The sequence below is a fragment of the Salmo trutta genome, chromosome 15, assembly GCF_901001165.1.
Source record: "Salmo trutta chromosome 15, fSalTru1.1, whole genome shotgun sequence".
NCBI lineage: Eukaryota > Metazoa > Chordata > Actinopteri > Salmoniformes > Salmonidae > Salmo > Salmo trutta.
In genome coordinates, this window is record NC_042971.1 from 22,737,448 (window position 1) to 22,756,081 (window position 18,634).

Below are 18,634 nucleotides of genomic sequence, written 5' to 3' on the forward strand. Positions count from 1 at the left end.
CCCCAAATTGCAGGCCGCAATTATACCCTTCTCATTTTTTTCACCCAACTTTAACCTAAATCCAATGTCATGGTGAATTTTTTTGTTGATTTCACGTTGAATTCAGTTATTTGACAACTTAACCAAATGTAAATGTTTAACTTGCATCTGTGCCCAGTGGGGTGTTTTCGAGCGCAATTCACTATGGATGAGGCGACAGTCGTCAAGTCTCAGGGCACAAAATGATCCCACCCTATCTTTTCAGTCAGACCAGGATTCGACCTAGAAACCCTCCTGTTCCTTTAGGGCCTCACTACATGGGCGCCAACTGCAAGCCAATTGCCAAATGCTTTTGGGAATTTGGGCAGAAAAAGTTAACATCGATCAACTGAGGAAAAAAGGACAATGTCAGAGTTTAATTCAATAAGAGAAAATCGGAGAGTAATGGAGAGTAGAAAATATAGAGAAGGGAGTGCCAGAACAGTACCCTAATGTTTGGGAAAGATGTTATGTGTGATGATTGTGAGGTGCTATACAAATTCAGCAGTCATAAGACGGGGACTTCAAATATGGCATGTCAAGGGAACTAGGCTAGGCTATTGTTCAAATGTAAATGAAATCTGGACACTGACTCTAGGTCTATAACCACTCAAATAGCCAAATAAAATATAAAAAAAATTAAGCAGTTCTTGGAAAAATGATACACCAAATGTACATTTTGGGAACAGGAGTGGAGAAATGTGCTAGGGCCCATCTTTATCAACATCATAACAGCTGATAGTAGGCTACTTCAACCAAATAAAATATGCATCGTTTTCACAGCTTTTAGGTTCCTTAAAACCGGTCAAAATGATCTAATTTGGAAATTTTGCATGGAATATATTTCCTGTTTTTTTGTTGTTGAGCTATTGCATGTTCTCCCCAGTCTGTAAATGTCTTTGCTGCTCAAGAGAAGCAGAGATGAAAGATAACCTTACCAATATCACTTAGATTAAAGCATTCTATCGATGTATGACATATTTTCTGGTGAGCAAGGGTTTAGGCTATTTATCAATCAATCAAATGTATTTATAAAGCCCTTTTTACATCAGCCAATGTTATAAAGTGCTATACAGAAACCCAGCCTATTTAGTATTCTAGGGAACAAGTAAAGACAGAAGAGCTGAATGTATAGACAAGTTATCTGACATAGCCTACCAAATTGTCGGAAATTTTAAGCAGGAACATAGGTCTATCTAAATAAGGCTTTAAAAAAAATCCTGCACCCCCTGTCAAAAAATTTACTGAATGTAAAGCGCATTTTATATTTTTGCGGGTTAGGGTCGGGTCAGGTCTCAGATTTTCACTTAATCACATATAGTCGGCCCGTTGTGGATGGGTTATGAACAACTGACCCGCACATCACTAGCACACACACACACACTGATAACCATATTTTATATTGTTTAAGCCTACTGTCTGATATGGGGTCTTCAAAAAATCTCATCATTCATCTCACCTCCACAATATAACAATTGTTTTAATTAGAGATGTTTGGCTCACAGAGATATATGTAGAAATGTGTCAGGGACTGACTGGTGAACTTGGTTGTGACAGTGAAGTGTGCTCTCTGTAAGAAAGACAGTGATTTATTTTATTTTTTATAAACGCCTGCTCAGAGAGCCCACATCCGCTCAGAAGTAATAGGTACTATCCTGTCTTAAAGCCACAAATGAAAACCGTTTGAGGACACTGAGTCACATAAGTCAATATATAAACTGAATACACCAACGGATGACTTTTATTTATATACAACGCCAAGAAACTTGTATGCTGCTGTTTTTTGTTGTTGCTTAGGAACATCCACAGACAGGATCATATACTTTTATGTTGAGATTTTGCTGACAGCTAGTGGTTGATTTAGCAAATTGCTTTGCAGTGACTAAACTGTGAAGTGAAGTGATTGGTTGAAAAACTCCACGCTGATTTGCTCGTGATTCCTCCCACACCCGGATGTTGTGCTTTTTGATTGCTCGTATGCCGGTGATGGAAAGTTGTGATTCTTTACATGAGATGGTGTTTTGCACTAGTTTTGGCAAATAAATATGAAATAAATGGAATTTACTAGGTCAAGAGCATGCTGCGTGAGGGGAAAGAAGCGTGTCCCTTCGCAGAGGATAGTTTCAGCCGCTTTTTCTGTCCCAGAGTAACACATGTACGGACTCTGCTGGCTGGAGAGCAAGAGCTAACGTTACTCACCGCTACTCTGAAAGGCAAAGTGGTCTGTTTCAGGTACCAATGCCTCCAACAGAAAATCAGACCTGTTGCTATAGAAGTACAGTTCACCTACATACCAGGTGAAGATGAGATAGCTCCGTAATGTATCCTGCTACTGTTACTTTATTGCTACTGGTGTTGCATACAAGTTAATCGATTCATACAAGTTCAAAATGTGTGTATGTACAAAATGTGTAACGTTAGTCAACTTGCTAATGTATGTCTGTCTCTTCAGTTGATGCAGAGATTGTATCAACTGATGCTATCAACAAATCCCCACCAAACAGGGTGGGCATAACGTCCATCAAGATATTCTTAAATGCCCTACTCTTCTCCTAATGAAAGGATTTGTACACATATCTTACCCATACACATATCCTCCATGGGTCATGTTCATTAGGCAACACTGTAGGAAAACTGAAAGAAATCTTTTCTCATGTGCAAGTTCAGACAGTGCCTCCATGTTTCTATCTGTTTTGGGACATTTTCTTATGTTTCTTGACTACTGAACATAATATGACCCTGATCACTTCTCTCTCTCTCTTTGATATATGAAAGTGTATTCATCCGTCACTGTATCCATAACACTTGTCTTCACTCCTTTCCCCCCAGGACTCTGGTGACAAAGCCACTCTTTCCTCAACATCTACTGTGACTACAAGCCATGGTCAGAGTTTAACCTGGAGTTCATTGCACACGAGTCATCTGTCACCCGCTGCAGCTGAATCACATAGAAGTTAACACACAATTCACTTCTGGTATTCACGTAGTTCTGCAGGGTTGTGTTAATTAAGAACACCATAGTAAAGTGTTTCAAAATGTTATACGACGGAAAACAAGAGTTTCTTATTGGACAGTTCAGATAGTACCTCCCCCTTTCACTTTCTTATGAATAATTTTCTTCTGTTTAGTGCCTAGTGAACATGAACCTGATTATAGCCTATTGCTTTGTCTTAGAGAGCTGTCTGAACCTGGAGCTGCAGTTCACCCCCTTCCAGCTTTACCACAAAGAGTAAGTATTGTACACACTACCGTGACGCAATCTCAATCGCACTTCACACTGCCCTTTTCCACTATGTGAGAATTCTGTTCATTGACTACAGCTCAGCGTTCAACACCATAGTGCCCACAAAGCTCATCACTAAGCTAAGGACCCTGGGACTAAACACCTCCCTCTGCAACTGGATCCTGGACTTCCTGACGGGCCGCCCCAGGTGGTAAAGGTAGGCAACAACACATCTGCCACACTGATCCTCAACAGTGGGGCCCCTCAGGGGTGTGTACATGTGTCCCCTCCTGTACTCCCTGTTCACCCCATGACTGCGTGGCCAAACACGACTCCAACACCATCATTAAGTTTGCTGACGACACAACAGTGGTAGGCCTGATCACAGACAATGATGAGACAGCCTATAGGGAGGAGGTCAGAGAACTGGCAGTCTGGTGCCAGGACAACAACCAAGACATAGGAGCTGATCGTGGACTACAGGAAAAGGCGGGCCGAACAGGCCCCCATTAACATCGACGGGGCTGTAGTGGAGCAGGTTGAGATTTCAAGTTCCTTGGTGTCCACATCACCAACGAACTATCATGGTCCAAACACACCAAGACAGTCGTGAAGAGGGCACGACAAAACCTTTTCCCCCACAGGAGACTGAAAAGATTTGGCATGGATCCCCAGATCCTCAAAAAGTTCTACAGCTGCACCATCGAGAGCATCCTGACCGGTTGCATCACTGCCTGGTATGGCAACTGCTCAGCATCTGACCGTAAGGCGCTACAGAGGGTAGTGCGTACGGCCCAGTACATCACCGGGGCCAAGCTTCCTGCCATCCAGGACCTATATAATAGGCGGTGTCAGAAGAAAGCTCGTAAAATCGTCAGACTCCAGTCACCCAAGTCATAGACTATTTTCTCTGCTACTGCACGGCAAGCGGTACCGGAGCGCCAAGTCTAGGACCAAAAGACTACTTAACAGCTTCTACCCCCAAGCCATAAGACTGCTGAACAATTAATCAAATGGCCACTGGACTATTTACATTGAATATATAAAAAAGCCTGGCATGATGATACCATGTTTATCACTTCCTTACATTGTTAATGACATGAATAACAACAGTATATCCCTGTTCCATAGTGCAGTGTGGAGATGGATGCAGTGAGACAGTGTTTCTGCTCAGTGGTCATGACCAGAGGATTCATCTTTACAAGGAGGTAAGCCTATGTGCCTGTGTGTGTGAGTTTTGTAATGTTTGATGTGGGAGACGAGTAAACATCTTTTCTCTCCAATAGAACTCTTCCTTTCACCAATTTGAAGAGCAGCCAGTGGAGAGACTCATCCCTGAGCTGCCCAGCAAGTTAGTTTGTGTTCCCTCTGTCTGCTGTTGCCTCTCAGTTGTGTGTGTGTGTATTCACTGTTCCCTCTTTCTGCAGTGTGTTGTGGCTGGATGTGCTGAGTATCCCCGGCAGTCGTCGTCTCTCGGCCAGCTGTCAGAACAGCTGCGTGGGCCTGGCTCTGGTGGACCAGACTGTACCTGGTGAGGACGGCCTATACACAACTTACAAACTACCCCATCATAGATTGCGCCCCAATTGGTACTTTATTCCCTATTTAGTGCTCTACTTTTGACCAGCGTCCATAGGGCTTTGGTTTAAAGTAGTGCACTATATAGGGTAAAGGGTGCCATTTGCGACCTAACCTAACAGTGGCCACCTTGCTCACTCTCTCTTACTATGACTATACATAGCTAGCAAGGTAACAAAGGGGGTACTTTGAGTGGACTATCCCTTTCACCAAAAAAAGCAAGGCTAGATGTTTAGCTACATCACTTTGGAATGCATTGAATTCCCGTGTTGTTTTTTTCCATTGTGTTCACCCATCTATCTTGTGTCTGTTTTTACATGCGTCTGCACGGATTAGAGGTTGTGTAGGTGTAGTAGGACATTCCCATCTCCACTGTGCTGCTCATCCCTCTGCATTCCAGGGCAGAGCCGGCCGACCCGACAGGTTCGGAGAGGTGGGAGTGTACTGTATTTATGAGCAGCACCGCTATGACCTTTGACCTCTGGGTATTGTTGCGCCCAAATGGCAAGGAATAGGGTGCCATTTGGGACACAACCTATGATTTGCTGATGCATTTCCTTACAAAACTCTGGACATGTTCGAGAGCATCACATCACGACTACTGCAATCAATCTCAAACACCCACTTGGTTAACTCCCCTGTCTGAAATGATTAGATGGGAGGAGAGAGCATTTGGTCAGAACCAGAACCCCAATGGTAGGCTAGGGAGAGCTATTGGTATATTCAGGGACGCAAATTAATCACCTTTCGGCGAAATTCACTGTTTTGAATCCAAAATAGGTGACCTACGTGATTCGTGTAGATCCGATGAGAAAAGTTTGGGCGATGGGGTGGCTTTGGATCACTACTGGCTGTATGCGAACGAGTGATGCGTGTTTGGAGCAATACTGGCTGTATCCAAGGCTCAGCCCATCGTTTACATAACAACAGAATGCAGCACGCCACTGAAGAGAGAAGAGACAACCAATGTGCTAGTTAAAGCATCAGAGCGCGCTCTGGAAAGACAGGAGAGGGGAATGGCAGTTTGCCAGCTACAGCAGCGCGTCTCCTGAACGATAACGAAGAGTTAGGTGAGAAGCCTGACCACGGAGACCGGGGCGAGAAAGTGATGGAGCGTACTTCATGAGCTGTAACCGAAAAACAACTGGCATTTGGAAAGTTTGAGGTGAGGGAGAAAGTGTGGTGGAACAAGTATTGTTACCGTTGCTAGTTTGATCGAATTCTCCGTTAGCTAGCCAGACAAATGTTGAGCAACATTAGCCAGCTTCACTGATCAAATAATTGAGTTTATGGTGTGAAAATTAGCTGGCTAATGAAGTCAGACAGCTAACGTTAGCTAGCAAACGTTACAACATCAGGTGAGCGAACGTTACTAACCTAACCAATTCGCTATAGTATTAACTGGTATACGGCTCCTTGCCGTTCCTCAAGTTATAACGCGTTAGTTGCTTTCTGGACCCTGGCAATCCGTGAAATGTTAACTATTTAACTAGCTAACGAACTAGCTACTATCTGTGAACTAATGTTTGCCCTCTACAGTATGTGGTCAATTTTCAGAATAAGAGAATTAGGTGAAAATGAGTCGTTACTTGTTAAACGAGTGGATTCAGGGCTCAAGTGTAGCTGGAGCTGGGCCTGGCTTTGGCTTAAGCTGGATGCCACTATAGAGTTGAAAGGAACAGCACATACCTTACCTCTTTCTCACTTTTTCAATACAGTGGTTAAAAAGGGGTATGCCAGGTGTGCTCTCTGCCTGAAAGAGATCAATTATGCCAACAAAGGGTATCATGCTCTGCTGGCACATTGTAGAACAGATGTCCACAGGCATCTGTAATAATGTGCAGAGTAGCCCAAATATATTATTTTTGTTGTGTTGAACTTGACAGTTACACGTGTGAGTGAGGGGTGATTATATAATTATTAAGTCGTGAACATTATTTTTGTACACATGTAGCCTTGTGCACTTGATCGATGTCTACTATAGTGGCCACTATAATGGAGAAAAAATAGAATGCCTGTTTGTTTCATTCTATTTCTACTTAAGATGTTTATTCCCCAAGTGCAATATTTAGATGTGTTTGGTCACAAGCGTTCTATTATAAAGGCTGTCATGGCTAACTGCAATATTAGTGTTTTGGTTTTTCTCAAGACTTGAGTGTCATTTGTGGTAAATTCTTGGCAACAAATAACATTGGATTGCTTTCTTTACATTTTTTAGCTGTGAGTTAGGTTCACGAGACTGATCATGTAGATCTTATTCTTTGTTATTTAATTAGTTAAAACTTGTTTCAGTGCACAAAAAAGTTAAACCTTTTTGGCCTCTCACCAGTTTGCATCCCTGTATATTGAAAATTCTATGTAGATGTGGGAAAGAGGGAATGTTTGCTTACACTGACAATCGTTGTGGAATTGTGAAAAATCACAAAAAAAATGAAATGTAATAATAGGATTAATTGAGAACAGCAACATAAAAAACACTTTTCCAAATGTTGAGGTCGTTGGTTACAACCTCCTGGTGACCAGCACTATAGAGATGGCTGTTGTTTACAGGTCAGTATCACAGGCCTATTACAGACCTGCCAACATGCACGCATTTTGCGTACCAACTACGCAATTCTCTGTCCATGTACGCAGGTACGAGATCCGAGTTAAAAGTACGCAGAAATGAATAGAGCCTGATTTAAAATAATAAAAAATACATTTTAATAAAAAATAAATCCACTGAGTAAATCTAACATCCCGATTCACAAGCTGCAACACACAGACATGTACGGAGTTAGTGTCAACGGACATGGAGATTAATCCATCATTATTCGACGTCGCTACCCCGTGTCTGCCCCTCCTGTTTGTTGTGATGCTGAGTTTGCCGACTGTCAGCTGTACGTAAACGCATGGACAAATCCCTTTTCGGCTATGTGTGTTCTGGAAAGGTAAACACAAAATGTTTCAAGCTAACGTTAGCGGACATAAGATGGACATTCAGGGGGCTCTAAAGTGCCAGCAGTTCACTCGCATTTGCTGGTGAAAGAAATTAAATGCAAATGTGCAAGTGTGATATGAACTCAGCAAAAAAAGAAATGTCCCTTTTTCAGGACCCTGTCTTTCAAAGATAATTTGTAAAAATCCAAATAACTTCACAGATCTTCATTGTAAAGGGTTTAAACACTGTTTTCCATGCTTGTTCAATGAACCATAAACGATTAATGAACATGCACCTGTGGATAGGTCGTTAAGACACCAACAGTTTACAGACAGCAGGCAATTAAGGTCACAGTTATGAAAACTTAGAACACCAAAGAGGCCTTTCTACTGACTGAAAAACACCAAAAGAAAGATGCCCAGGGTCTCTGCTCATCTGCGTGAATGTGCCTTAGGCATGCTGCAAGGTGGCATGAGGACTGCAGATGTGGACAGGGCAATAAATTGCAATGTCCGTACTGTGAGACGTCTAAGACAGCGCTACAGGGAGACAGGATGGACAGTTGATCGTCCTCGCAGTGGCAGACCACGTGTAACAACACCTGCACAGGATCGATACATCCGAATATCACACCTGCGGGACAGGTACAGGATGGCAACAACATCTGCCCGAGTTACACCAGGAACGCACAATCCCTCCATCTGTGCTCAGACTGTCCGCAATAGGCTGAGAGAGGCTGGACTGAGGGCTTGTAGGCCTGTTGTAAAGCAGGTCCTCACCAGATATCACCGGCAACAACGTCGCCTATGGGCACAAACCCACCGTTGCTGGACCAGACAGGACTGGCAAAAAGTGCTCTTCACTGACGAGTTTCGGTTTTGTCTCACCAGGGGAGATGATCGGATTTGCGTTTATCGTCGAAGGAATGAGCGTTACACCGAGGCCTGTACTCTGGAGTGGGATCGATTTGGAGGTGGAGGGTCCGTCATGGTCTGGGGCGGTGTGTCACAGCATCATCGGACTGAGCTTGTTGTCATTGCAGGCAATCTCAACACTGTGCGTTACAGGGAAGACATCCTCCTCCCTCATGTGGTACCCTTCCTGCAGGCTCATCCTGACATGACCCTCCAGCATGAGAATGCCACCAGCCATACTGCTCATTCTGTGCGTGATTTCCTGCAAGACAGGAATGTCAGTATTCTGCTATGGCCAGCGAAGAGCCCGGATCTCAATCCCATTGTGCACGTCTGGGACCTGTTGGATCGGAGGGTGAGGGCTAGGGCCATTCCCCCCAGAAATGTCTGGGAACTTGCAGGTGCCTTGGTGGAAGAGTGGGGTAACATCTCACAGCAAGAACTGGCAAATCTGGTGCAGTCCATGAGGAGGAGATGCACTGCAGTACTTAATGCAGTTGGTGGCCATGCCAGATACTGACTGTTACTTTTGATTTTGACCCCCCCATTGTTCAGGGACACATTATTCAATTTCTGTTAGTCACATGTCTGTGGAACATGTTCAGTTCATTTCTCAGTTGTTCAATCTTATGTCCATACAAATATTTACAGATGTTAAGGTTGCTGAAAATAAACGCAGTTGACAGTGAGAGGACGTTTCTTTTTTTGCTGAGTTTACATTTAATTCTGCGTCCTATTAGTTGTATATTCCACGTAACATTACGAGGATCACGCAACCTGATAGACTATAACTGTAATTATGATCCACGTCACAAAAAGTATAATCAAAAATAAATATAAACATCTTGGTATTAAATGGAGTCGAGGGTTTAGAAGACTGCGCGATTGAGAATGAATGAGTGTCCGGTATTGGCTATAGAGGCAATGCTTCTAAAATGCCTTTGCATTAGATTTGAGATTTTATCAATTTAGAAAATCTGAAATTATGTATGCCCTACAAAGAAATACAATAGGCACCTTTACATAGGCTGAAACACCTGACTCTTCTAGTGAATAGCATTTAGATTCCCTTTGCGGTAGCCTACTTAAGCTTTGTGTACCCAGTTTGCAGTCTGTGTCGATGCGATCTTTTGTTTTTATGTTTTCAAAATTATTTAGCTTTTAGTGTTGATTAGGAACTGTTTCTAAAAAGCCAATACTTGTGAGCTGGCCCTAGTGATTGGATCTTGTTAGTGACTTTTACCATATGTGTAAATAGAATGCTGTCAAGATAGAAAGAATTCCAACCTTTTATAGACTTGATTTGGTACAATTCTGTAATTGCGATCAGACTCATAAACAGCGCGCACACGAGCGTGGTAGGGGAAAGAAAATCCAAATTCGGTGAGTTGAATCTCCAATTTGCCGTGCGCGTCTGGTACTCTAAAAAGTTGTACAGGGTTGGCAGGTCTGTTATTAGATACTAAGAATACGTTAATATAGAACGCAAACCATTTGAGAGAGGTGCTAACTAACATAACGTTACCTCAGAAATCTAATTAAATGAAAGTCGCACACCCATATCTTATTGCAGTGGTAGAATACCAGTCATTTGTTGAATAATGCTTTTTCATGGTCAGTAAGGATATTCTATTTTGTTCTGGTCAGTGTTTTGTGTTCTCTAGGTGGTCCAGGCACTTTCTAGTCTACGGTCACTGTGTGGCCAGTTTTGTTTCTATGGTCAGAATGGTCAGTACATTGTGTTCTCAGGGATGTCCAGGAGTATAGTGTGAGTCGCTTATGTACCTATATGTGACCAGTGGGACGCAGTGCGCTGGTCACAGACCTGGACTTTGACAGGCCTCACAACCGCAGACTACGTGTAACCATGCCAGCTCAGGACCTCCACATCTGGCTTCTTCACCTGCGGGATCGTCTCAGACCAGCCACCCCGACAGCTGATGAAAGTATTTCAGCTCATGAAAGTATTTCAGTCTGTAATAAATCCCTTTTTTTGGGGGAAAAACTCATTCTTATTGGCTGGGCCTGGTTCCCCAATGGGTGGGCCTTTTTCCCAAGTGGGTCGGCCTATGCCCTCCCAGGCCCACCCATGGCTGCGCCCCTGCCCAGTTGTGTGAATTTCCATAGATTAGGGCCTAGTGAATTTATTTCAATTGACTGATTTCCTTATATGAACTGTAACTCAGTAAACTCGTTGAAATTGTTGCATGTTGCATTTATACTTTTGTTCAGTATATATAATACCGACTGGGACTATGTCCATGTTAAAACCAGACCTTCAGTGTCCGGTCTGGACGGAGTAAAACCTCTAGCTTACATAAAATTGTTTCAACTTATTTCTATCATAGGTAAAGATTCCAAGCAGTACATCTCTCCATTATAGCATAAATCTACATAAATGTGTTCAATTATAAATCTACTGATGTCTTGCCAGATTCCTTACATGAATACAATGCCAAAAAAGATGCAACACCGTTTTTGGGTGGTCATTACAAAAAGTACTATTTGAATTTATGTTTTTCTTAAACTTCTTCATATAGTGGTTTGCAGGATAATAGTTATGATTAATTTAAAAATAAACTTCCTTAATTTTGTTAATAAATAGGTATGCGTGGCAACATCCAAACTTTTTCCCAACAGATATTATAGACATTATCAACAAAACCATTCCAATAAGGCATGGCATAAGGTATAGATACAACTTCCTGCTGAAACAAGGCTCGTATAGCTCTATTGTTGTTGTTGAATGGACCAAAAGAAAAACAAATCTTTCCTACTGATGAGTCAACCGGGTTAATCGTAGGTATGTTCTGAGTGTCAGGTCTTGACGCGTTCCAGAATAATAAAGCAACACGTGATGGAATGGCATCTAAAACCATTGCAAAATCTTTAGGTGTTACAGGGATCTTTTAAAGTGCTAAGAATTCCTTCTAATTAAGTAAAAGACACTCTGCATTTACAAGTTGGCTCACCAATAGGATATTATTTCAGAACAAATATTCTAAAAACAAAGAAGTATTTTTATACAATATGTCCCTATTATTCCATATATAATATCTGTGTGGATAAAAATGATGCGTTTAAATTAAGGGCCATGACAAGAAAACCTCCCGGTGAAAAGCAGCGTTTCACTGGAACTTTGTCAATACTATAATTGCAAACCAACATGAAGTTAAGACCACCAAAAGTAGAGAAGACATGAGGAATAAAGTTCTACATAGTAGTGGGTCTTCTTTGGAATTGTTTTATCCAATTGATCTTAAAAGTATTGTTTAAGGTAGTAAAGTCCAGAAAATGCAGCCCACCATACTCATAAGTGTTCATTGCAACACTTTTTGTATTGTAATGGGTACGGTTTCTCCACAGAACGTTTAAAAGCATCTGGTCTATCTCTGCTTATTTTACTGCCAAGATATAAAGATAGAGCAGCATATGCTAGCCTAGACATACCCTCAGTCTTGGTTATTAGGACTCTTCCTTTTAAAGATAAGTCCCTCTGTAGCCATTGATTTAGCTTCTGTTTTTTTTTAAATAATAGGGTTAAAATGTAGCAAGCCTATAGACTTCTAATCCATAGTAATGGTTATGCCTAAATATGTAAGCTCTTCTTTCACTGGAATACCATCATATGAGGGTGTCACACAATCTTTGACAGCCATGAGTTCACATTTATTAATGTTAAGACAGACCAGATGCTTTGGAAAAGGACTGTATCACTGATCGATATGAGAATCTGACTAGGGTCTTTCAGAAAAAGTATCATCAGCCAGCTGGCTTATAATAATTTCTTTACCAGCTGTGGAAATACCTTGTACAAGACTATAATTTAAAGAATTTGTAAGAAGTTGGGTGATTAATAAAAACAGATACGGTGAGATAGTACAACCTTGCCTAATTCCTCTGTTTAACTCAAATCTAGGTGAAGAGCCATGTTTCAGTTTGATAGCGCTGTTACCATTCGTATAGACAGCTTTAATAGCCTTACAGAAAAAATCCCCAAAGTCAAATTTCTCAAGGGAGTGGAAGATCAACTAATGCGCTACTGTGTCAAATGTTTTTTAAAAATCAAAAAAATAATATGAAGCTATCCTCGGTTATTAGGTCTGAGTAGTCAATTGTCTAGTACTAGTGTGAGAATGTTAGAAATATGTCTGTTCCTTATAAAGCCAGACTGTGTTTCATCAATGATTGCATCCAGGACTTCTTTAATTATGTTTGCAAGTAGTATGGCTAATATATAATAGTCATTATTAAGAAGACAAATTGGATGCCAGTTATCGAGGAATAGCCCTTATTTTTTGGGCTTAGGTATCAGTGTTATAAACCCCTGACTCATTGTAGGAGGGAGAACATTGTTTTTAATACTCTCTAAAAAAGAGTTAAATTAGTAAGGGAGCTTCTTGTTCAGATAATACTTGTAAAATTCTGATGTAATTCCATAAATACCTGGGGATTTATTGTTCTTTAGATGTTTGATAGACTCAATAATCTCATCAACTATGACGGGTTCATCACACTGTTTAGATTCTGTATCACTGATACAGTGAACATTATTCAGTGAGTCAAAATACATATCTGTGGATTCCTTAGAGTACATAGAGCTATACATTTTCCTGTAAAAATTGCTACAGTAGTTAGCGATACGTTTTTGGTCATCTGTAATAACACCATCAATGTTTAACTTATGGATAGTGTTATTGGTAGAGTGACATTTCTCAAGTCTAAAGAAATAGGATGAATTCTGTTCTCCCTTCCCAAGCAGTTTTTTTCCTAGATCTAATAAAGGCTCCTTCTGCTTTTAATCTACAGTTGAAGTCGGAAGTTTACATACACTTAGGTTGGAGTCATTAAAATGAGTTTTTCAACCACTCCATACATTTCTTGTTAACAAACTATAGTTTTGGCAAGTCGGTTAGGACATCTACTTTGTGCGTGAGACAAGTAATTTTTCCAACAATTGTTTACAGACAGATTATTTCACTTAGAATTCACTGTATCACAATTCCAGTGGGTCATAATGATCACCTTTTCCTCCTCAGCTCTTCTGGTCTTAACAAGATTACCACCATATTTTATAAGGTATTTGGCCACGTCAAATTTAAAGAGCTCCCAGTTCTTGCAATAAGATTTTTCTTCACAAGCCCTTTCCCAAAAGTGTGAGAGCAGCGCTTTAACCTCAAACTTAACTATATAATTATTTAATAAGGAGCTATTTAGCTTCCAGTAGGACGCTCTACCAAGGTTAGTATCAGGGGTAAATATTTTGACATCAATGTAAATGGCCCTATGGTCTGAGGGGAATAGTACAAATATTTTTAGTAACACAAATATTTGTAGTAACACACGAGCAATAGAATTCGATATAAGCCAAAAATCTATTCCGGACTGTCTGGAACCTGTTTTGTCACTCCAAGTGAATGATCTGTCTGCCCGGAAATCTCTCTCTCCATATATCAGTAAGATCAAACTTGTCCATAAAAAGTATTAAACCCAAATTCTGATTGGTTGGCCTACCTGGGGGCCATCTAAATTGAATTATCTATAGCAATGTTAAAGTCCCCTCCTATCAATAATAACGAATTGTGAAATTTAGATAACCAATGAAGTATATGTTTCTCTACAGATTCAAGCAACTCATCATTCTCATGTTTGGTGTTGTACCCGTAGAAGGTTACAGTAATGAGTGTAATGTCATTGTAACTGATCACAAGACAAAGTGACCAAAGGGGTCACAGTCCGAGTGTAGAATATTACCACCAAAGGTATTTCTCATTGTAATGACCCCAGCGGAGCGTTCAGAGCCATGGGGAAATCAAATATCGTTGCCCCATTGTGACTTCCAGAAGTTGGCATCAGCAGAAATTGAGTGCGACTCCTGGGAAAAAAATCTGTTCGAAGTTGTTTAGCAAATAAAAAATAAGGCCTTGCGCTTCACATTGTTTCGTAACCCCCTAGACAAAGACAAAACAACAAAGATAATATAAACTGTAGGATGAGTCAAAAACGTAGGAGCAGTGAATATAAGCTATATGGAACCGAGATCTTCACCATTTAAGTCAACTTAAAGTGAAAATAGCTGATGCATATGAAAAGTGATCATAGAAAATCTGAAGTACAAATATATACACATTCCTTTCTCACTTGGAAATAAGTATTAATAAATAAATAGAACAATAACAGTGTAAAGTAAGTCAGAGCAGACCTGTATGCCCCTTTAAAACAGTATCTTAAGTAAGTATGTATTAAAAAATAAAAGGAGATGCCCTGGCCTGGTGGGTCATTTTGCTTCATCTCTCACCTGTCAGCGGCAGTGTGGTCTAGGCCTACTTGCAGCTTTGAAACAATATTTCCCTCCTCTTGCACTTCAAAGACAACAATAACAACAGCTGCACTTACAGCGACCGAACTGCCGTGGACGTACTGTAGGCTATGTTTATCCTAGAAGATGGCGTGAAGATGACTTAAAAATACATATTTTTCCTAGGCGAAAATCTTTCAAATGGTTACCTTTTTGATAGGCTCGTTCATCAGTGTCCCTACTGACTTAAAGGTATTATTTAAAGTCACCTTGACTATTGCGTGTAAATCACGGGCAAGATGACAATTCCCCAACACAAAGGTTTTGAAGTGACAGGAGCGCGCTAATGGATGCATTTCACTCAATGGATTTTTATATTTAGCTTTCTGTGACGCTCTATCAGCCAACAGCAAGCAGATTCGAGAAGAACAAGCAAGACCGAATGTGCTGTATTGCCTGTTTATTTTGTTCTCAAACAGGAAAACGTAAAGACATTTTAAGTAAAAACTGAAAGATTTGGATAATTTTTGGACAACTCGCTTCCATACATGTGGTGAGGGCGCGGTGAAATAACGTAATTTTCCAAAAAAACTGGTCGGTTAATGATGGCAGGTGGAGCAGTTGAACATAACTGGATATTCTTGAATCCTCATTATCACAGTCAACAGTACCACATGGAGTCGGTTCCCCCTGACTCTCGTAAACGACCACTAACTCCGACCGAGGAAGACTGTTGTACCAAGCGCACAAACAAGGGAGGTAAGACCTAGTGCCTCATGCACACCCTCCATAGGCTACATTGTCGGGAGCGTGTGTCAAGCAGTAGGCTAACTCATATTACAGGGCCTCGGTAAATGTAACTTGTCAGCCAGATACATTTGACAGACAGATAACTTAGAAACTTCTTATCTATGACTAATATTTTCTAGTATATCAATCAGATATCATAAACATGTAGTTACGGTAGTCCGATGTTTTAATGCATAAGATTCGGCATATACAACTTTTGTAGCCTATGTTTTACAAGCATACTCATAGATACTTAAGTTTCAAAGCACATTGCATCAATGTATCTAAAATGCCTATTGCCTACCAGATTGGCAAAACCTGGTTGAAAATACATCAGTATGACGTCTTTTTATGATTTATTCTGGTAGCAAACTGGTTGAAAAATAAGCGTTTTTACATATTTTTACTGACCAGAATATGAGGAGTTTTTCATACCACCACATGACAAATTGGCAGGATTTGGGAGTAACGGATTACATGTAAGGGATTACAAAAAAAAACCAATAACTGTAATCCGTTACGTTACCAGCAAAAATATTGTAATCAGATTATGGAACTTTTGAAAAACGAGATAATTGCTTCAAGCATTACTTTTCAATTCAGAAAGGATATTTGCGTAAAAAAATATTTGACACTTCTCTGTTTTCTCAATGACATTCAAATCAGCATTGAAAAAAGGCGCAAATTTAAATTTGTTCCACCTGAGCGAGTCTGACCACAAGTCAGAGACCACTATGATGACACACCAAATGTGTTTGATCGATCGCGGGAAAAGCGGAGGAATATGCTTTTGTAGGTTATAGACTAAGGTATGCCTTCCAATGGTGCGACTGCTGTCAGCATCCAAAGACTATACAACTTGAATAACCGCTTGGAGGTAAGGATGACAGCAGTGTGGTGTAGTCTACGGCGATACGGATATAGCGCATTGATGTGAATCACACTGCTGCTCTCTCATTTACCTATTTGCGCCTTACGGATGTGGTTGTTGTGGATGGCTGTTCACAAATCCAAATGTGTATTTGAACCCAATAATTCAAGAAGTTTAAGCTGCCTATAAATCATTGTTTTTGAAACTAGTGGACAGACAGTGAAAAATTCACTCTTGCAACAGCTGCATAGTGCGGATCCCAGCCTATTGAATAAAAGTGAGGCTTTTATTGCTCAATTTAATTCATGCTGATAAAAAAATCCATAGGCCTAATGGACACATGCTCAAACTCGCACAGTTTTTGATAGACTGAAAGGGGCAATCTGTAGTTGCTACATCCATTTTTGGGCTCATAAATGTTATATATATATATATATATATATATATATATCCATTCATTAATCCATTAATTCTTGAAGAATAGAACTTATAAATGCCTCATGAGCTTAGTTCAACTTTCAAACTCCATGAGAAGCCAAAATATAAGCTTGTTTTTATCCAATGTTTGTAAACATTGTAAGTGTTAACAAACACTGTATAGCCTCATAACATGGTTACAACAATAATTTTGATGTCATGGATGGTCAGTGCATACATAGCTCTGTCTATTCAACTGAACAGAGGCGGGTGACCGTTTTGTCATTGTTACATTTGTGGATTTACCCTTTAAACAGCGGAATATTATCAAGATATCAAAATGCCACCAACAAAAAGGTACACAATAGGCCTATAGCAAAATCAGCATATGGCATTCATTTTTCACATGTAAATAGCACTTTTCAGTAGTGCTCAAAGCATGCCATTCCATGAGCGCAGCATTTATTTTTCAACTCAAATCAATGAGCCCAATCAGTCCTCCATGCAGGGGCGGAAATCCCGGGGAGGACGGGGGGGACACGACCCCCCCATCCTGGGAAAAATATGATTTGTCCCCCCCAATATATCACTGAAACATAACTATGTAATTTAAATAATATTAATAATACGCAATGAAAGCAATTGTGCTGATTATAGACACTTAATAGCGCGTTTTTAAGTTTCAAAAGATTGCGACCCCTTTGCCTCACAATGGTTTGATCCACTGCCAGTTCCTTAGCTTGCTACGTAACTGCCGTGAGGTTCATCCAGTTAATCGCGCACACACACTAGCTGAATATGCAGAGCTAGCGCGCAAATATTAACTATTAAGCTAGCTAGTACCTATTCCATTTGTGGCGTCGTCAAAGATGGAATCAGCATGCAGATGATGTAAGTTAGTGCTTCAAAGTCCCTGTGATAAGGTTAGCGATAAACTGAAGTCCAAACTGAACAGAACTACACTCTCTTCTACCATTGTCTTAAATATATTTAATGGTCTCGTTGCAAAAGCTAAATTGTCGCAAGTGAACTTTTATTTATTTATTTTATTTCACCTTTATTTAACCCGGGTAGCAAAGATTATAGCAAACACCACTGAAACTGAATTGGTGCTCGCTAGTGTGTGTAGCCAGCCAGGTAGAAAAATGGCAGAAAAATAAAAGACGGACATCAGAGTAATTTTCAATACACCAAAACGCATAGTAAGAACCCTAGTAGCCTAATATCTCAAAGACTAGTTGATAAAATGTTCATAAGAAAGAAATGAAATTCTAATGGAAATGTTTCACAATGATGTCATTAGGCAGAGCAGGCAACAGATGGCACACAGACAGCAGAGTTGGGGACAGATATGCAGGGACAGACTGGCAGAGACAGGGAGTCTCAGGTAAGTTTGTTGAGTCTTTGTTTGGCAACATTTTGAAAAGTTCTCCATTTTTTTGACTTGTAAAATAGGAACATAATTGGAAAATGCCATGGATACCCCCACTCTCAACTTAAACTGGTGACTGAACTAAGATTTGTTAAAGGCAATGGTATTGCTGTTGTGATTAGTTGTGTAGTTTTGGGTACCGGTAGTTAGGAGTACGGCAAACACCTTATTTCT

At 40.5% G+C, this 18,634-nt stretch overlaps 1 protein-coding gene across 3 annotated transcripts in view; it reads left to right on the forward strand.

Moving 5' to 3' along the window:
- The first annotated feature begins 1,967 nt into the window (after positions 1 to 1,967).
- The window catches only part of LOC115148639 (RNA-binding protein Nova-1-like), a 76,422-nt gene continuing 59,755 nt past the window's right edge, over positions 1,968 to 18,634 (forward strand). The window contains exons 1-6 of one of the 3 annotated variants that reach the window (XM_029690716.1): positions 1,968 to 2,315; positions 3,193 to 3,247; positions 3,510 to 3,511; positions 4,373 to 4,449; positions 4,528 to 4,592; positions 4,669 to 4,772. In XM_029690716.1, the coding sequence (XP_029546576.1) occupies positions 2,096 to 2,315; positions 3,193 to 3,247; positions 3,510 to 3,511; positions 4,373 to 4,449; positions 4,528 to 4,592; positions 4,669 to 4,772 (523 nt within the window). In that variant the 5' untranslated portion in view covers positions 1,968 to 2,095. Of the gene's footprint in view, positions 2,316 to 3,192; positions 3,248 to 3,422; positions 3,459 to 3,509; positions 3,512 to 4,372; positions 4,450 to 4,527; positions 4,593 to 4,668; positions 4,773 to 18,634 lie in introns of those variants that run through there. The other 2 variants (XM_029690713.1, XM_029690714.1) reach the window with 2 other exon arrangements.